This window comes from Micromesistius poutassou, assembly GCF_964030765.1.
Source record: "Micromesistius poutassou genome assembly, chromosome: 18".
Taxonomy (NCBI): domain Eukaryota; kingdom Metazoa; phylum Chordata; class Actinopteri; order Gadiformes; family Gadidae; genus Micromesistius; species Micromesistius poutassou.
The window spans coordinates 7,785,623-7,806,950 of NC_140288.1; the positions used below are offsets into that span (position 1 = coordinate 7,785,623).

The 21,328-nt window shown below is 49.1% G+C and overlaps 1 protein-coding gene across 1 annotated transcript in view; it reads left to right on the forward strand.

Annotated features, from left to right (window-relative positions):
• dock4b (dedicator of cytokinesis 4b) overlaps window positions 1–21,328 on the forward strand; it is a gene marked incomplete at its 5' end in the record, with an annotated part of 69,153 nt that overhangs the window by 43,310 nt on the left and 4,515 nt on the right. The window contains 11 exon segments of the mRNA XM_084483283.1: window positions 552–700; window positions 2,117–2,203; window positions 2,390–2,494; window positions 2,764–2,905; window positions 5,343–5,509; window positions 7,394–7,480; window positions 9,405–9,581; window positions 15,850–15,933; window positions 16,802–16,921; window positions 17,551–17,675; window positions 19,797–19,917. Coding sequence (XP_084339409.1) covers window positions 552–700; window positions 2,117–2,203; window positions 2,390–2,494; window positions 2,764–2,905; window positions 5,343–5,509; window positions 7,394–7,480; window positions 9,405–9,581; window positions 15,850–15,933; window positions 16,802–16,921; window positions 17,551–17,675; window positions 19,797–19,917 — 1,364 coding nt within the window.

Below are 21,328 nucleotides of genomic sequence, written 5' to 3' on the forward strand. Positions count from 1 at the left end.
CGCGGCCCCCACCGTAGCCCGTATGGCGAGCTTTAGGGAGGGTTCTTTATGGCTGTATACTGCTGAGGCTGAGTGTGTGGGTGGCTGTTTGTCGGTGTGTTGGCCGTGGCTATGCTCCTACGACTCCCTTAATCTTTTTGTTTTTGTGTCCGTGTTCCTGGTGCGGTGTGTGTGTGTGTGTGCGTGTGAATATATGTGTGTGGGTTTGGTGTGTGCGTTTGTGTGTCCGTCCGTTCCTGTGCTTGTACCCGAACACACGTGCATGTGTTTGGTGCGTCCATGCTCGTGCGTGCGTCTGTGTGTGTGTGTGTGTGTGTGTGTGTGTGTGTGTGTGTTTGTCTGACGTGCTTGTGTTTGTCTGTGTGTGTGTGTGTGTGTGTGTGTGTGTGCGTGTGTATGTGTGCATGTACGCGTGCGTGCATGCGTGCGTGCGTGTGTGCGTCTGTGTGTGTGTGTGTGTGTGTGTGTGTGTGCATGCATGTATGTGCGTGTGTGTGTGTGTGTGCGCGTGTGTGTGTGTGTGTGTGTGTGTGTGCGTGCGCGTGTCACAGAGGCCTCGTACACGCTCCTGCTGTACGACGAGCTGCTGGAGTGGTCCGACCGCCCGCTGAGGGAGTTCCTCAACTACCCCATGCAGAGCGAATGGCAGCGCAAGGAGTGCCTCCACCTCACCATCATCCAGAACTTCGACCGGGGGAAGGTGAGTGCCGCTCCGTCACACCGGCGGCGTTACGGCGCACAAAACTTTATTAATCCCCCGTAGGAGACGTGAGTTTGTTGCAATAGCTCGGCACCAGTGGGGAAAAACCACAGGATAAAAAGAAATAAAAGATAATGAGAATGCAAAGTACTCTGGTGTTGGTGTTGGCTTCACTCCCAGGCCAGAAGACACTGGGTTTGGACCTCATTATCCCGCTGTTATCCTGGAGTAAGATGAACCCCCCCCCCCCCCCATACCTGCTCCTTAGTGATGTTTATTTGGGTCACGGTAGTCTTGTGGTGAGGAGGTCCGACTCTGAGCCCCAAAGGTTCTAGGTTCGAAGCCCATTATCTCGTTGTTATCCTTCGCAAGACGCCCTCACCCCCTCTTACCCGGGATAGCCTTGTGTTCAGGGTGTTTGTCTCCTAGTCTCGGGTTTGATTCCCAACGTAAACCTAGGGGGTTGGAACCCTACCCTACCCATCAGGGTAGGTGTTCCATCCCCTACCTGCTCCTTCATCCCACATCTGAATCCCCTGGTGAGTCGCTGTGAATAAAAGCGAAATAGTAAGGAAGCAAATGAGGACAATCAGGTTTTGTGATGAAAAAAAATAATTACTTCCGACGTTTTGACGCCGTCGGAACGTTAATGAGCGTATTTTCCGGGTATTTATGTTCGTTCACGTCTGACGCTAACATCTCTGAGTGCCGCTACCCCCCTGGGGAGGCACACTTATGTTGCCATGGAGACGGTGTCCTTTTATTCCCGTTTCCGCCATGCTTCCACTTAGCCTCGTTATCCCAACTGCCAGTCTTCCAGCTGTGCCCTCGTGGGGGGGGGGGGGGGGGGGGGTCGGAGTGGGGGGGGGGGAGAGTAGGCCTAAAATTCAGCCCTTTATTTCAAGAAGGGAGTTCAGAAGACCCTGATGAAGGACTAAAAGATGAAAAGAAAAAATGAAAACCCCCTATAAGACGCTTGTGACTGTTACTAAAACGACGCTGCCCGGCGTTATCATGGAGAACACTTTCCCCCTCATAACTCCCGGTCAAGCGCGGCCATAATTCCACGACTGCCGCCATCTGCTACGGCCGCGCCGACTACAGAGCAGCGCGGGGACAGAAAGCTTTTCATTAAATTAGCCGGATGGCTGGGGGCCACACGCACCTGGACGGGGCCGCGGCCCCAGGTTAGCGTCCGCTGTCGTATTGATCTCCCTCAGCTCACTACTTCCATCTAGAGGAGGGAATTGTCGTGGAAAATCAGGATCAAATTGATCCTGCTGGAAATGTTTCAAGGTTTGCCCCAGCTTGTGAGATGATGCAGCAAGGTGTATATGTCTGTTGTGACCATTGGTGGGTTTTTTGTGTGTGTGTGTGTGTTTGCGGTGTGTGTGTGTGTGTGTGTGCTCTTCTCAGTGTTGGGAGAATGGGATTATCTTGTGTCGAGAGCTGGCTGATCAATACGAGTCCTTCTACGACTACAGGAACCTGAGCAAGATGAGAGTAAGTGGACGTAAAAACTACGACAACACGACACAAAAAACATTCATGTATCAAAAACGCATTTTCAAATTGGACGTAATAACGGCCAAACTCCTGTGGCATTGGGCCCATAGCTGTATGTATCAAGACGTGCAAATGTCGTCAAAGCATCAATAATCATTTTAACACGGATGTTGTTGTCACCAGATGATGGAGGCGTCCCTCTACGACAAAATCATGGACCAGCAAAGGCTAGAACCGGAGTTCTTCCGAGTGGGCTTCTATGGAAAGAAGTTCCCCTTCTTCCTACGGGTAAGAACCGCCAAGGCCCTCCCCATGTCACTCTCTACCCCTCCACATTCCCCCCTTTTCAAAGCAAAAAAACACACATGTCTGACATTCGATAAGAACCCTCAAGGTGACATCAGGCAAACCCTATTCAGCCTGATGTCACCTGCCAACCGAGCTGATTTGAAGTGAATCCATATTTTCTTTAAAACCCGACCCGTGCTGTGGCACGCCACGGCCACCGGGGGGCAAGCTAACGCTTTCTTCCCCCGCTCGGCCCGCCGCCGCTGCAGAACAAGGAGTTTGTGTGCCGTGGCCATGACTACGAGAGGCTGGAGGCCTTTCAGCAGCGGATGCTCAACGAGTTCCCGTACGCCATCGCCATGCAGCACGTCAACCAGCCCGACCAGACCATCTACCAGGCGGAGGCACAGTGTATCCTTGACTCTTCATGTTAAGCCTAACGTATTCACATTAGTATGCATGTTTATGTATGTATAGGACACACACACACACACACGCACGCACGCGGCTCAGAGCTCGGCCTACCTATCCTGCAGGCTGTTTGGTCTGACTAGCGATGGTCCTTACCTTCGCTATACACCTGGCTACATCCACGCATCCTCAACATGTCATGCATACATAGAGACATGCCTGCATGCATACTGTATATGGACAGTGCACCGCATTGCTTACAGTGGGGCTTGTGCCTTAATATAGCAACCTCCATCCGAAATACACACACACACACACACACACACACACACACACACACACACACACACACAGACAACAGTTCTTCATGCTTTGCCTGAGGCACGCTGCGTTCACACTGTACCCCTCCGTCGACAGATCTCATTGACTTTGCACGGGGGCACGCTCTCGAAATGCAACGTGGGGCAATCCGTCCCGTGGGCTCCGTTGCCTTGCGTCGAAAAAGTTGCGAAAAGTTCAACTTCTCAGGCCCGCGACGGATCCGTCGGCCAATCGGATCGCAGTCCCCCGTACATCAGACACGCCCTCCGTCATCCGTCGGCAGACAGCATTACAGTGTGAACGCGGCGTCAGGGAACGCTATGTCCGACGTCCCGGCCTGCGCAAGGTCCGTCCGACAGTCGTTGCTCAGCGGCAGGAGCTTTAAAGGAGACCCCGGGCCTTCGCTACACGCTAAGTGCTCGGCTGTACGTCTGTATGAGCCGTGGCCACTTTGGGAGCTCTCCGTTCCAGTGGACGGGACAGCTGTTGGCGGCCGTTCAGCGAGGTAGCGGCAGACAGGCTCACTTAGAGAGTTAATAGAGACGCTGGGAGAAATTAACCAAATCGCTGAGTGCACCTTTTGAAGACAGGTCACCGTGCGTGTGTGTGTGTGTGTGTGTGTGTGTGTGTGTGTGTGTGTGTGTGTGTGTGTGTGTGTGTGTGTGTGTGTGTGTGTGTGTGTGTGTGTGTGTGTGTGTGTGTGTGTGAGAGAATTTGTAGTGGTTTTACAAGACTTGTGAGGATAAAAATGAATGACCACACTTTTTGAAGGCTGACATTGTTTTTGTGTGTGTGTGTATGTGTGTTTTTTTGTTTGTTTTACTATACTTGTGAGGACCTACCTGTGTGTGTGTGTGTGTGTGTGTGTGTGTGTGTGTGTGTTTTAAGCCTATACCCGTGTGCCATACATCTCTTGCAGCTTTCAACCGTTTTATTTCAGTTTTTATGGGATTAGGATTGAGAAAGGGAAGGCGAGGCCACTGTGTGTATGAGGGAGAGAGAGAGAGCGAGAGAGAGAGATTGTGTGAGAGAGAGAGGGGAGGAGAAAGTGAGGAAGAGAGCGATAAAAAGAGGGAGAATCTATAGAGACAAAGTGGGAAGGAGGAGAGAGAGGGGAGCAGAGAAGTGTGTGTGTGTGTGTGTGTGTGTGTGTGTGTGTGTGTGTGTGTGTGTGTGTGTGTGTGTGTGTGTGTGTGTGTGTGTGTGTGTGTGTGTGTGTGTGTGTGTGTGTGCGTGCGTCAGTATGGGGGGCAGCAGATAAACTCATGCTCTATACTCTCATGTATGTTGTCTGCCTGTAATGTTGGATCAATACAATCTCCCCTGTATCGTTCGGACATCAATATGCTCGGCTGCGGTGGCCAGCGTCCACGCATGCTAATGCGGCGCGGGGGGCTAGCTGCGCTAATTCATATTCCTGTGGTTAAGGGAGCCACTAGGGGGGGGGCCGGGCAGAAGACGGTACAGTAGGGGCTGCTGAAGGACAGGCGTGGTCGTATCGCCTCCTAAGCCTCACCTGGTTTACACTTTTATTTTCTGGTTTGAAAATCATTCGAAACGATGAATGTGTATTCTTTAATTTATGCTTTTTTTTCTTAATGAATACAGAATGTGAAGCAAAACCCCCCCCTGCTAATCTCTTCAAAGCCCTCTGTTAGGTGTGTGTGTGTGTGTGTGTGTGTGTGTGTGTCTCTATCTGTGAGATTTCATTTCAACTAATTACAATTTTCAGCGAGGAAAGCTGCAACCCACTCTGTCAGAGCGCCCGTACTGCAACACACACACACACACACACACACCTTCACACACACACACACACACACACACACACCTTCACACACACACACACACACACACACACACACACACACCTCCGCTGCTTATTCAATTAAACACCCACCTACCTTTTATCTACCTCGTTCTCGTTCTGCGTTTGCATATCCAGCTTTATCTACATTCAGTTAAATGCGTCCTCCTCCTCCATCATTGTGTGAGTCTAGACACTAGTCAGCAGTGCACCACCTTCGCTGCGAAGGCCTTTTTTCGTCACTCCCCGCCAGCCACCCCACCACCCAGGCAATTACTTTTTGGGCCTTGACTCCCAGGGGACCCCCAGACCTGCAGATCTACGCCGTGACCCCCATCCCGGAGAGCCAGGACGTTCTGCAGCGCGACGGCGTGCCCGACAACATCAAGAGCTTCTACAAGTTCAACCACATCTGGCGCTTCCGCTACGACCGGCCCTTCCACAAGGGCACCAAGGACAAGGAGAACGAGTTCAAGGTAAGGAGGGGGGGGGGGGAGGGGGGGGGGAGGGGGGGGAGGGGGGGGGGGGGGGGGGGCGGAGGAGGGGTGTGTGTGGGTGGGTGGGTGTGTGTGTGTGTGTGTGAGAGGGGTCGGGGGGTTGCAGGGACAAAACGAAACACCAACTGAAGAAAGAGAATACAGTTTACCGTTTTATTGTGCCGTTTATCGTCGTGGCGATTCCCGCCGAATACGTAGCCGCCGCTCCGGTGTACATTATCATGATAACAAAAAACACGGCGACTGGGACTTTAAACGGTAGATAAATCGTTTTACTGTTTGACGAAACAGTAGTTGTTGTTTTTTTAATCTCTCCTCGTATCTACTTTTTCAATTTATTTATTCTGTGTTTCACACTCTGTGTTAAAGGAACCAAGAGCCTCCATTTTCTATTTTTATTCTTTTCATTGCCCAACTCTTCCTCCTCCTCTCCCTGCTCCTCTACCTCGCTACCTTGCGCATCGATTGGTTGTTCTGGCGGGAGGTGGTGGGGTTTGGACTGGTGTTCAGGTATCAAGTATAAGTACACTATAGAAGGGGATGTTTTATTCATGGTGAATCCAGAGTTGGCTAATTAAACTTGGATGCTAGCTCTACACTTTACTCACACACACACACACACACACACACACACACACACACACACATATCCACAACACCCTCAACACACACAAAGATACTGAAACATTCACCCACACCCATACACTACAAAAATTCCCCTGTCAATTTTTGCACAACATTCGATTCTCATCACATATGCACACCATATTTTGGTTTCAAACATTTGTACCGTACTCATTTACATATACACAAGCAAATATTTTTCCTCCAACAAGGTTAGCTCTTGCTGTATAAAATCCTAGTATAACACATCATATCACAATTCAAACAGCTGTTTTGATATTTAAATATCTCATACACACACACACACACACACACACACACACACACGTGCATGTTTGTCTCGCCCAGGGGTGTGAGAAGCATGTGTGATAATCCTTTGCATCGTGACGAGGTGTGAATTACCCCGACAAGGTGTGATGGACTCATCGCAGAGTACTTTAACTGGATAATTTCCACCACCCAAGTGATTCAGGGTGTCAGATAGCAAATAACAGATCGCACAACATCGTCTTTTTTATATTTGGGGTTTTCTTCTTGTTATGCTGCTGTGAATTCTTTGTTTGGCGCCCTTGGCCAACACATTAAAATCAATAAGGGGAAGTATGGTCATTATGGCTATATTAAGAATTAAACAACCATTTGCGCTGCTTGTGCCAGATTTGCTCAAATGAAAAATAACAAATCCTAATTTCTAAAATATTGAAAATATTAAAAAAGATCAGCAGATCTATCAAAGTCTCAGGAATGCACCACTAAAATGGATTCTATATTGACAGTTTACCCATCAATTACCGTCAGTACGTCCAAGACAAAAACAGTTAAATTGTCCTTGACTTTAAAATGGCGAGAAGGCCCAGTTTATACTTTATAGTATATATACATTATGGAAAATGAAATCTATAATTTGCTAATGCTAGTTTTGGTGTTGTATACAAAGTGTCCTCATTTATGACCTTGTAAGATCGCTTGGTTGATAATTATGTTGTTTAGCCTCAAGACAAAGATACATGGTGTGTTGTATCCAAAATAATATACCTCACAGCAGTGATTAGTGAGGCGGTATGCCCTCTGTGTCTCTGAAGTTCATTTGTAGCCGAGCTGCAAATGTGGGTTAATGTTTTATATAATCAGTTGAATAACAGCCTATCTGTATACCTAATATAAATGTGTTCACTGAAGCACATTCATATGGAGTGTGTGTGTGTGTGTGTGTGTGTGTGTGTGTGTCTTTTCCTGCAGAGTTTATGGGTTGAGAGAACAACACTCACTCTGGTGCAGAGTCTCCCCGGCATCTCCAGGTGGTTCGAGGTGGACAAAAGAGAGTTGGTAAGAAACTACAACCCTCAGGCAACCCAACTGAAAACTACAACCCCCAGATGACCAACTGAAACAACATAAGACAGACACTAATGCTAACGCTAAGGCTAATGCTAAGGCTTACTCTGTAGCGAGCGGCATCCCTCTATGACTCGTGTAACGATGGAGTTATTCGGCAAAGGAATTGAGTGAAAGCGTGAAACTTGAAGTGATTTCAGATGCACATCTTGGAGCCCCATACACAGTATGCCATGGTGGAGCAGGGTAGGGGTCAGGCCCTCTTGCCCGGGGGGGGCCCCCAGGTAGCCGGCTAACATCGGGGATCAAACCCAGTACCTTTCGTCTCTGAGCTTTGTCGAGGACCCATAGCTACTATATAAAACCGCCTTGTCGCAACAGTATCGTATTATTGTGTAACCGAAGTGTCCGGTATTTTCCGTGTGTAAAGCACGTCGTTTGACCAACTGACAGCAGTTCACTGGATTCAAACTGACCTTCATGTCTTTACGTGCAAAATGGCGGCTCCTGCCAGAGCTCCCTGCGGGATTAGACACCAACTCCGTCACTATCTCTGACACACAGACGGTTGTTCAGATTACTAACAATTCAGAACTCAAATCTCTTTTAAAACGGGGCTCGATTTACGTCATCTTCAGCTGACAATAGATACTCCATGTTAAAACATGATCCAGAGATAATGCACTCTTGGAATTACATCAGCCGTATTCATGTGATCCTTTTGGGATCAAGGCCCCGATCGCGTGTGTGTCGGTTACAAAAAAATCTAAATCCCCCCGCTTAGAAACCCCCCGAAAATATGTTTCCTTCTCTTATTTTGCTTTGAAATCCGAAATGTGCAGCTGTCAGTCTTGGGCGGTGATTATGTAATGTGTGACGGTTGTCACTGATCGGGGCTGGGGGTGGTGGTGGGTGGGTGGCGGGGGGGGGGGGGCATCCCTCAACGACTGTCTGCTCTGAATGTCAGATCCTCTGCTCTCCCTTCGTGTCTCAGACGTGTGGGAGGGTTTGAATTGCTTGTTGTTACTGCCGTCTTAAGCGCAGCTGCCATCACCGCCGTCCCCTGCCCCTCTGCTAAGCCACGCCCACGGATGCTCTGGCATACCGCCGTAGGCCGCGGAGTCAAAGTATGGATCGTGTTTGTTATTCAGCAGCTATTATGCTGTATAAAATCGATCAAGGAAGTAGAGCTGAGAATAAAATAATGAGCGGTGTTGGTTTTTAAGATCTGGATGTGTGCTGGAGAGCGACGGAATAAAGAATCAAAGGCCCGCAAAAGACACGGCCGTCCATCTGGGTGTGTTTCCACAATTAAGTCCTTTAGTTTGTGTTACTTGTTGTTATCCAACATAGCCCCTCACAGAGGAGTCAGACTCGAGCTGGTAAGGCACAGATGAGGGGTCGTACTTGAGAATGTTTACCATTACAGGCTGAGGACGTTGGAATTCGAGACACTTATCCTCTATGCAAGATGATGCATTTCTACGACTTTGTGCTCGTGTTCTATAGGCTCAGTGCTAATGTTTTTCAGGCTCGGCACTTGTGTATTCTTTCACTAATTCAGACACTAATGCTAAGGCTTATTATGTAGAGAGCTGCATCCGTATATGACTCGTGTACCAATGGATTTATTCGGCAAAGGAATTTGGGTGCTAATTCTTTCTTGGGTAATTGCTCATCTTAGGGTTAGGGTTAACTAACCCTAGATAGGGTTTGGGTTAGGGTAAGGGTTACTAACTAGTTAGTAACTAACTACCCTAGGAACTATTTCTTCTTTTCAGTGCATAGTTGCGAGATGTGTTGCGTCTAGGTGGTAGCCATTTCGTAGCTAGGTGCTAGCATTGGTAAAACACATTCCTCCCCCCGCCCCCCCCCCCCCCCTCCCCCGTTCCTCATTTTATGTTCTCTGCTCCAGGTGGAGGTGAGCCCGCTGGAGAACGCCATCGAGGTGATCGAGAACAAGAACCTGCAGCTGCGCACGCTGATCAGCCAGTGCCAGAGCCGGCAGATGCAGAACGTGAACCCCCTCACCATGTGCCTCAACGGGGTGGTGGACGCCGCCGTCAACGGGGGGCTGGCCCGCTACCAGGAGGTAGGGAAGGACGGGGGAGGGACGGGGGAGAGGGAGGGGGGAGGGACGGGGGAGGGAGGAGGGAGGGAGGGTGGGATGTTTCAACGGGGGGCTGGCCCGCTACCAGGAGGGGGGGAGGGATGGGGGAGAGGGAGGGGGGAGGGACGGGGGGAGAGGGAGGGTGGGATGTTTCAACGGGTGGCCGGCCCGCTACAAGGAGGTAGGGAGGGACAGGAGAAGTGAGGGAGGGAGGGACAGGAGGAGGGAGGGAGGGATGGATGGAGGGATGAATGGGGGTGTGGACGGAGTTCTAAGTGGATAGAGAGAGAGAGAGGGGTGGAGGTCTGGATAGATGGATGGTACTGCTGGATGGAGCTCTGGACGGATGCAGGGATGCACTCTGCGGCTGGAGAGCGGGATGGAGAGCATGAGCGGCCAGAAAATAATGGAACGGCTGGCATGGATGGATGGATGGAGGGGGTGTAGGGAGGGGCGGGGGCCCGGGCGGTTCCAGGAAAACGGAAGAGGGCAGCGAGGGAGGAAAGGGAGGGATCAATGATCGATGATGGATTGGTGCACACACCGAGGGTTTGATGCGTTGGGCGACTTGAACAGACGGATAGCGTCACGGAGGGGATGGCGGGATGGACAGGTGAAGGTACGGGTGGCGGGGGAAGGGAGAGACGGAGACGGACGGATCCAGGATTGATCGATCGATCGGTGCGTCGAAGCACGGACAGATCCATAATTGAAGGCGAGAGGTGGATTGATTCCAGAAGGGATGGACTGGCGGGTGGGGGGGGGCAGGGGGGGGGGGGGGGGGCAGGGAACGCAGAGAGGCTGGGATTGAGGGACTGACGGCAGGGGGGATGTTGGGGGATTAAGACGTATGACCTAAGCCCTCCCTAGGGCCTAGGTGACCAGGTGAGAGATGAATTAAACAGCCCGGTAACTTAAGGCTTCTGCTTGGGCTTAGGGTCCCACGTGGAACGCAACGCAAAGACCGCGCAGTCGCTTCGACGCACAAAGTTGTCACAAAGCTGTTTTGGTTCTGCGTCGGGTTTACTTTGAAGGACCAATCGCAGCCCTTGCTGCTGCGTCCCCTCGACGCAAGGTTACAATTTTTGGGGGGGGAGGGTCCGCAAGGACGTAAGGGGGTCCTTAAGGTATACCCCCTTGCGTTGCGTCGACGAGGAACCATGAGGAGGCCTTTCATTTTGTTTAAGAAGAAAAGGTCTGATGGCAAAACCAACAGACGGGGTGTCATCGATGTGGCAGGAACTGGGCGGGAGGGGGGGAGGGCGGGCGGGAAGGAGGGGCGGGGGCTGATGGATGTGATAGGTGGAGGACTGGCACGGCGCCATCTGACGGGGTAGGCGAGAGTGCGGACGGTTGGCGGGTGAATTAGCTGATCTAGATGAATTATCGACGGGCGGCGGCGGGGACTGGAGTGAAGGGCATTAGGACCCTGATGGATGGACGCGTGATGGGCTGGGGGGGAGGGGGGGGGGGGAGGAGGGAGGGGGGGGGGGGAGGAGGGAGGGGTGGCTGATAGGGGGGCAGGAAATTAACAGGGAGGCCGGGGATGGATATCAGATCGACGTGAGCGGCGAAGGTAATGCCAAGACGGAACTTACAGTAGTTGGGGAACCCTGGGGGATGGGTCGACGGAGAGACAGCGGGGATAGGTAAGCTTCCCGAAACAGAGCGGGAAAGAAAACCGAGGGGGGAAATCACCTTGGAAAATTACCCGGGGATTGTGGAGAAGGGATGAAGGAAACAAAACAGTACAAAGCGCAATTGTGTTCCGTAAGAAGATCTGCGCATCGCACGCGGGGGTTTCGCAGGAGGCTAATCGCCCCGTCGTCTCTGAACCCGCTGTGGTGCTAATGTGGGAGAAGCAGCGGAGAAGGGTTTTGTCTTGTTCTAGAATGGAACAGACAAAACCTGAATAGAAGAAATACTCCAACGAAAATAATCGACTCAATAAGACGGCACTTACCTTCAGTCAAGTGTGTGTGTGGACGGAGAGAGACTCACTCTCTGCGTCGCGTAGCAACCAAACTTTCCCACAGGCTGTCTCTGCGTGTGTGTGTGTGTGTGTGTGTGTGTGTGTGTGTGTGTGTGTGTGTGTGTGTGTGTGTGTGTGTGTGTGTGTGTGTGTGTGTGTGTAAGACACTGAGCATGTGTGGATTTTCATCTGTGTGTGCGTCCACGTGTGTGTATTCTGGTGTGTGTCCAACATTACTCTTCTCTGGAGAGATAGCCTATAGAGCGTTGGGTAAAATACTGAGAAAAGGTCCTTATCCTAACCCTTATTAGTTAGAAAAACAACACCATTAGACATCACATGGTAAGTCGTAGTATAGATCAGTATGCATTGTATTAGGGGGGATGACATAGTCGTTTTGATTCAGGATCAATTCAAGCGACAGGCCTTTTTGTTGTTGCCCGGCCATTAGCGCTGACGCTAATGCTAACTCAAAGGTATGAACTAGCATACAGTTAAATCAAAGCTCTGACTCCAGCGGGCGCCTCGCTGGACTGTCGGGATGTTCAATCTCAAGGAACGAGTTCAATCAATCACGGAAAGGTTGGAGCTGGAGAATGGGCTTCAAAAGCCACCATCAGTGCTTGTATCGGTATACTTTGTATACTTCAGAGAAAGGCCGACCCTGCGAGACTAGCTGACGCCATATAGTGTTAGCCTCAACGTTTGTGTGGTGTAGCCCTCGAACCAATTTGCTTATTTTATGGATTTATGTAGTGATGTACCCATTGATCGATGCATGCAGAGCATATCACAGGTTATACTGTTACATTTGATTATATGTCGGTGTTGGGTCTTTAGTATTATCCGTTATTGCTCCTTTCCTGAGTGTGTGAGTGTGAGTGTGTCGGCCTGACTCATTCCATTAAATAGTAATCCCACGGATTTCTTCTCCTTTGTTAGAGCTGTCAAATGTATTCGACGTTCTTTTATGTCTAAACTTGTAGAAAACCCTGGGGTTCCATACACGATGGCTCAGCTACGGTACCGCTGGTACCGCTGACGTGGCTAGGGTACCGCTATGTGACGTGGCTAGGGTACCTCTATGTGACGTGGCTAGGGTACCGCTATGTGACATGGCTAGGGTACCGCTATGTGACGTGGCTAGGGTACCGCTATGTGACGTGGCTAGGGTACCGCTATGTGACATGGCTAGGGTACCGCTATGTGACGTGGCTAGGATACCTCTATGTGACGTGGCTAGGGTACCGCTATGTGACGTGGCTAGGGTACCGCTATGTGACGTGGCTAGGATACCTCTATGTGACGTGGCTAGGGTACCGCTATGTGACGTGGCTAGGGTACCGCTATGTGACGTGGCTAGGATACCTCTATGTGACGTGGCTAGGGTACCGCTATGTGACGTGGCTAGGGTACCGCTATGTGACGTGGCTAGGGTACCGCTATGTGACGTGGCTAGGGTACCGCTATGTGACGTGGCAAGGGTACCGCTATGTGACATGGCTAGGGTACCGCTATGTGACGTGGCTAGGGTACCGCTATGTGACGTGGCTAGGGTACCGCTATGTGACGTAGCCCGGCTACGGTACCACTAGGAAGGAGCAATCTGCGCTCCGAAGACAGGGACATCGCTCAGAAGTGTCACATAAATCACTGCTTAAATAGCCTATTGTTGCCATGGGTAAACACACTTGTATTTAGTGTGTATATAGAAACCGCCTGTCCCTTAAATTGAGACACGTCACGTTGACTGTTATTATGCTTGGAACACAATCATTTTATGATATAACCATACGCTGTTGCTTGTTGCCGTTTGAAACATGTTTGAACAGCAGCTGTGGGCGTGATTATCTCTGAGCTAACCTGCTATGTACCGAGTTGGCTCCAGGTTAGCATCACAGCGTGAGTCGCACTGCTAAATGAAGTGCGATACGTCTGAACTGCTAATCTGCTTGCTAGGCAAATCGCTCCAGCACAGCCGTCAATACTTTCTCTTTTTTCAGGCAAATCATAAAAAATAAATATGGATGCCCATGGAAACCCGCCAAACATAAATCTATTCATTAATTTGCAGATAACAGATTGACAGCAGCGCCGTCTCGGCCCGCTACAAACCACACAAAAAAAATACATAAATGAAACTGCATTCATTAATATTCCGATTTATGAGCTTGGGTTTGAGTTTTGAAATCCTCGGGGGGAAGGGGATCTGATTTATCCCCACCCCTCTGGTGCTTCACTCCTAATTGGACATCCCATAATGATTTACAGATGAGGGTCGCCATGGTGACGTCCTCATGCCTCTGCCCCCACCCTCTCTCCCCAGATGAGAAATCTCCATCATTCCACCCAGTTATTGATGCATTGCGCCTTAAAGGTTTTGCAAATTTCATTTGGCACTTCTCAGTAAAATACTTCTGTCGTTAAATCGCCTGAAAAAAACTTGAAAACACTGAAAAAAAATAGGCCCGCCTTTCATGCGCAACATTACTAGTCGTAATTGAGTTGCCATTTTGTTTCTGATAATCCTAGTCTGCGAGCATTTGTCATTTCCTGTCACAAACAATCAGATGTTTTATTGCAGCCGTCAATAGCCAATGTGGGCCTCAGCAGAGGAGATAGGGAGAGCCCGGATACAGGAAGGCCAGCAGGCTGCAGACACTCACTTTGTCATTCACAGATTAGAGTCTGTGTGCAGGAAAGAGGTGTGTGTGTGTGTGTGTGTGTGTGTGTGTGTGTGTGTGTGTGTGTGTGTGTGTGTGTGTGTGTGTGTGTCCACGTGTCCACGCGTGTGTGTCCAAGTGTGTGTCCGTGCGCGTGTGTCTAAATGTGTGCATGTCTTTTCGTGTGTGTGTGTGTGTGTGTGTGTGTCTGTGTGTGAAACTGCGTGAGTGTGTGTGGGTCGGGGATGTGAATGCGTGTGCACATGCGCGTGTGTGTGTTTGTGCGTGCGTTTTGGTGTGGGTGTGCGCACACACAACACGTGCGCGCGTTTTGGTGTGGGTGTGCGCACACACAACACGTGCGCGCGACAGGAAGTGATGGCACGTGACAATGCGGTTGGGCCCCCTGATTGTGTGTGTTCTTTGAAGCAGTGGACGGGTCCTCTCGTCTATCTCTCTCTCTCTCTCTCTCTCTCTCTCTCTCTCTCTCTCTCTCTCTCTCTCTCTCTCTCTCTCTCTCTCTCTCTCTCTCTCTCTCTCTCTCTCTCTCGGATCTGCTTCTTTGGAGATTGGAGGTTGTCTTTGGTCCTTGAAAGCCGCCCTGATCTTTTCCTTGAGCTTCTCTTTATTTGTATTCCTTTGTCCTTTCCCCCTGAGTATTTCAAGGGAAGCTGGCGGAATCGGTTTCTCGTTTTTCTTCTGCAGATTTGGTGCATCTTCCCCCTGTTATATCCTTAGACGGTTTGCTTTTATTCAGTGTTTTGAAAAATTAGTTTTGTTGTAATCGAGAGACGCTTGTCAAGTATCGGGTTCTGAATTGTCGCACTGTCAACAGCGCGTGTTTGGTGGCAACAATGACATTCTCTCGTGAAGTAACTTTTATTTGGGCCAGAGAGACTCCAGTGTGTCTGAGTGTTGTTGGTGTAGTGGTGTCAGACACTATTCACTCAAGGCTTCAGCTGCTTCCAGGCATTTGAAGAAGGAACTGGTTGCTAATCAAAGAGATGATTGTAGACCTCAAGTGATTGGGCTAAAGGAAAACACTTCTGATTGGATGAATACGATGTATATGCCCTCATTAAAAAGTAGTTACTGCTTGACAATCATTTAAGAGTAAATATTTGTGGGAGAATGTAAAAAAAGCGAAATATTACGTGTGTAAACACTTACTCATTATGTCTAAGCAGAACAAATGCATCTCCTGAATCTCGTTTTGTGCGATTACGAACACTAATCTCATTCCGTCTAGAACAAGGCCGACCGTTTTCGAATGCACGCAGCGAGCGTTTACACACAATAACACGCTCTATATATACACACACAGACACACTAATGGCAAGGCACAAATTCACTTCGCTGGGCTCTAATATGAGTCCAGGACAAACCGCAGTGCAGAAAATCTCATCGCTCCACCACCTGGTGTGTGTGTGTGTGTGTGTGAGATTGTGAGTGTCTGTCTGTGTGTGAAAAGATACAGTGTGTGTGTGTGTGTGTGTGTGTGTGTGAAAAGATAGTGTGTGTGTGTGTGTGTGTGTGTGTGTGTGTGTGTGTGTGTGTGTGTGTGTGTGTATAGCAACGAGAGATTGATGTTGTGCATTTTCCCTATCCCGCTCAGGCTTTCTTCGTGAAGGACTACGTGATGAACCACCCCGAGGACGGAGACAAGATCACCCGCCTGCGGGAGCTCATGTTCGAACAGGTCAGTGAGGCGGGGTCGGGCCCCTGGGGGCCCCTAGCTGCCTCTCGGGGCCCTCGGTCCAGGCAGAACAATGTCGTAGAAGTCAATGTCGTAGTCACAACGTCGCTTGTATTTTTTGTTGGTTTTGTCACTGTTACTGTATGTACTTTTTATGTGTGACTTTTTATGTGTCATTTAGCGGACACATTTATCGGAATCGACTTTGTATGAAGAGAAGAGATTCAGCACGTAATCCGGTTTCGATCGATATCAACCAAAAGAAAAATAAGAAAGTGAACTCAAACTACCTCAGAAAAACCTGGCTTCTTAACGTTTATCTGGGGACAGTAAAAGCAGTGTATAATCTTCCTATTCGGCCAACGCGTTTATCCGACGAGACTTCCAGGGAATTCAGATTCAGCTCTTTAAGGAGCAGGCAGGAGTTTGAACACGTTGCCCAAGGACGCCCACAGGTAAGGCTGTGGACGCATCGGGCTTCGAAGCCAGAACCTTTTTATCTGGGAGTCGAACCCCCTCACCACTACACCCCCTCCTACCACTCTCCCCATAGCCCCCAGAGTAGCCAGACAGGCCGTTTATACCCACTCCGTGTTGAAATGAGGTCAGATTTATTTTATTCTGCGCTTGCCGGTGTACGGGGTCCACCGTGTGATCTTTGTGTTCGCATCAGATCGTTCCTGCTTCCCGTAATTGTTTATACACGCCGCCGCTACTCTAAGATACGTGTTTTCTTTAGAATAAATAATCCTTGATGAATACAAAGCACTGCACAGCGCTGACGTTGACCTAGAACTATGTTCCGTGATAAGCGCACCGAGATCAGCCCCGTTTGATGTTAACCGAGAGGGTTTCTGCGTCGTCTTTGCAGGCACACATCCTGGAGTACGGCCTGGCCGTCCACGAGAAGTACGTCCCCCAGGACATGAGGCCCCTCCACAAGAAGCTGGTGGACCAGTTCCACCTCATGAAGTCCAGTCTGGGCATACAGGTAAATGTCCACGCGCGTACCCCTCAAAATCCTATCTATATTTTTCATGGGATATTTATTATTACAGATTATTATGACGATTCACATTTCCATATAGAAATGTCGTAGAATATGGAATAATCCGACGTTCTCCCGAAATCGTCGTCCAAACACAAGAGCGTAATAAATAACGACGAATAAAAACAAAACAGTAGTAATATTGATTGGTGAGAACGAAGTAAAAACTGTAAAAAATAAATTTATCATTAGACCAATTTATTATTTTAGTTTTTCTGTGAAAGGAACTCGGGATAGGAGGGTGGGGGGGGGGGGCACTCTTATTTACCCAGCCCCTTGAGGGTTTTGGGTGAAGTGACAAAACACACACACACACACACACACACACACACACACACACACACACACACACACACACACACACACACACACACACACACACACACACACACACACACACACGCGCGCTGCGCGCGAGCGTTGTGAGTCCTCGTTACCACACACCAACCTCTCATCTGGCATGTTACTCTCATCTGCATAATTATCCCTCCCCCTCCTCCTCCCCCTCCTCCCCATCCTCCTAAGCAAGTGACTAATCACTCTGCACTTCCCTCCCACTCTCACGCCTCCAGGAGTTTCCGGCGTACGTGCGCGCCAGTCCCGTGCACTTCACCAACGGGAGCCCGCGCACATGCAGGAACTCAGTGCCCAACGTCATCAGCCCAGAGGGAGGCAGGGGGGGAGTGGCCCGGCGCAGGTGACAGCACACACACACACACACACACACACACACACACACACACACACACACACACGCGCGCACATACACACGCACACATGCCCGCACATGCACACACACATGCGCACATAGACAGACACACACACACACACAAGCACATACACAGACACAAGCACACACGCACACACACACACACACACACACACACACACACACACACACAAACACACAAGCACACACACACACACACACACACACACACACACACACACACACACACACACACACACACACACACACACAGAGACACACACACACACACACACAAAAGCACATGTACATGCACACACACACACACACTTCTCCTCTCCTCTTCTCCTCCCCATCACATGTTAATCACTCTTCTCTTAGCTTCTGGTCGACACACACACACACACACACACACACACACACACACACACACACACACAAAAGCACATGTACATGCACACACACACACTTCTCCTCTCCTCCCCCATCACATGTTAATCACTCTTCTCTGAGCTTCTGTTTGATTCCGTTCCCTTATGTTCTCTGCTGCACAAATGTCTTCCATCTCCTCCCGTCTCCTCTTCATGTATCTTCTCTTCGGTTCGGTTCTCTGCCGTTGGTGTCGCTTTCATCGCTTCAGTTATTTTTCGTCTCTTTTCATCTCTTCTCCTCTCTTCTCTTTCTCTATTCTGTCTTGTGTTCTCGTCTCTCCTTTTCCCTTATTTTCTTTCCTCTCCTCTATTTCGCCTGTGCTTTTTTTTGTTTATGAAAGACACACGATTGTACGTTCTCCAAATCGGGTCTGCTGTTCGTCTCCATCTTCCTCTGCTGTCCTCTGATCCAAGCACATTTGCTGTCATTTCCAAAGCACTCTAATCTCATGACAACAGATAAACACAGCAAAGAAAATGAAATTTGCTTTTCCCGGTGTAATCATTTGCTTGTTCAGAGAATACATTTTGCAGTATTCCCGTCTGCTTATTCAGAGGGATACAGATCGCAGGACACCCATTTTCTCGTTCTGAGATGCGTATAGTGGTCCTATCCAATAGTTGGGATGTTAATTCAAGAACATCTATATTTTTCTTCCTTCTTCTATTTCCTCCTCCTGTAACACTCCTGACCTTTCTATCATTCCTCTCCACCATTGTTACTCCTCCTCTCCACATGTAGGAGGTGCTGGCACCCACACAGAGATGTGTTTATGTCCACCAGGCGTGTGTGTGTGTGTGTGTTTGTGTGTGTGTGTGTGTGTGTGTGTGTGTGGGTGAGTGAGAGAGAGCGAGAGAAAGAGAGAGGGAGGCTGGCTGGCTGTGTTTTGATGTGTTCAGTGACCCTGCCATCCTGTCTACCTGCAACATTGTTCCTCCACAGCTTCCTCCCTGGGCCACACACATGCACGCACGCACGCACACACACACATACTGTGCACCCACAAATTCACACTAAACATTGACAACAATGTCTCCACAGCAACTCATGGAAACGAGCACACACACACACACACACACACACACACACACACAGAGAACTATAGACACACACAGAGAACTATAGACACACACACACTCTTCAGTCTTTGGATTCATACATTCATCTACTTAGCAGTTAAAGCTGTCATCATTTTTTTCCTATTATCTGTGTTTCTTTTCTTCAGCCAACGATACATAAGCTAATCTTGGAGTCGGCTAATGCGTTTGCGGTATTAACAATGCTCCAACAATTTTACTTGATCCAATGTTGTGATTGCTGCGTCTGCTTTTTCTCTCTGATCTTGAACACATATTCTCTCCCTCCCTCCCTCCCCTCTGTTTATCTATTTCTCTGACTGCCTGCCTGTCTGTTTTCATCTTGCTCACTATTTATCCACGGTGAGTAAAAAAAAAACTCTTGAGCTAATGACAGACCTTCTGCTGTAGTTTCTCCAATTACGCCCAAGTTGTCAAATAATAATTTTTCCCTCATCTGACACGTATTCTCTCTTGGTGTGTATGTCTTGTCGGCCTCTCTCTCTCTCACTCTCTCCATCTTTCTCTCTCTCTCTCCCCGTCTCTCTCTCTCTCTCTCTCTCTCTCTCTCTCTCTCTCTCTCTCGCCCCCACCCCTGCAGTCCCCTCAGCTACCCGGCAGCGAACCGCTACTCGTCTTCATCGCTGTCATCCCAGGCCTCCAACGAAGTCAGCAACATCACGGGCCAGTCAGAGAGCTCAGACGAAGTCTTCAACATGCAGGTGCGCTCGCCACACACACACACACACACACACACACACACACACACACACACACACACACACACACACACACACACACACACACACACACACACACACACCTTCTATCACTCTCTCCCTGCTGTCTGGCCTTGTGTCTCTGTCTCTTCTCAATCTCTTCTCTGTGTCTATCTCCTTCTTCTCACACTATATATCCCTTCTATCTCTCTGTCTCCCTGTCGATCTATCCACGTCTCTCTCTCCCTCCCTGTCACTCCCAATACATGAGGGGTTGACACTAAACACTACATACATATACAAAGGTATACCTCTATACATACGCACACGTCTCTTTCTCTCCTTCCCTCCTCCTCCTCCTCCTCGAGGTTATGATACCCCATGTTAGCGTTTTATTATTCATTTCATTCAGTTCATTTGCAGTACTAAGTAGATGAGGTTAATAAGAATTAAGCATATCGTTATAATGTGTTTAATTATTGTTAGTCATAATAATGCGAATTCAATGTAATATTGATATATATAATATAGTATATAGTAAACTAATACAACATGCGCCATGTTTCAAACAATGGGTGATTATAAAAACAGTCGTGAAAAGTTAGAGGGAGTTGCGGCTAAAATAGAGGTGATGAGCAATCTTTTGATAAACACTTTTTGGCAGCTGAGAAGCTGTTTACAGAGCGGCAAAAGGCCCGTGCCTGAGCAAGATAAAAGAGAACAACAGAACAACACAGAACAACAAATGAGGCAAACAAAAGGCTCCTATAATTATCCTCCTTATAATTCCACAGCAATGTGTGTGTGTGTGTGTGTGTGTGTGTGTGTGTGTGTGTGTGTGTGTGTGTGTCTGTGTGTGTGTGTGTGTGTGTGTGTGTGTGTGTGTGCACGTGCGTGGGAGGGTTGTTGAGACAGGCAATGTATCAACCTATTGAACGATGCGTCACTACCTCCCTGACAAGCTACATGCATTTACATGTCCCCCCCCCCCACACCAGACCCCCACCCCGACCCAATCCCCTCTGCTACTTAAGAAAACAATTACGTTGACGCTTTTGAAAAGAGACAACTCTTTATATAAGACGAGAGCATTTAGACCTGGGGGGAATTGGTTTGTCTTGTTGAGGCACAATAAGGGGACTTGGTGGCCGACCATATAAGTCTGTCACCCACGTCAGTGTAAATGTCTCGTAGCGACCCCTGGTTAGATTCCCGCCTGTGATATAATTATCTTATTTACATGTCGTTCCCTCCTTCTCAACCCCACTTAACTGATCATCCTTACGGTCCTGGCCGTCAACGCAGAACAACACAAAACACAAATAGTGTAAACAGTGTTTATCAGGAATGACACCCATTGCAGCCAAACCGTTGTTGCTGATGATGTTGTTGTTGTTGTTGTTGTTGTTGTGTT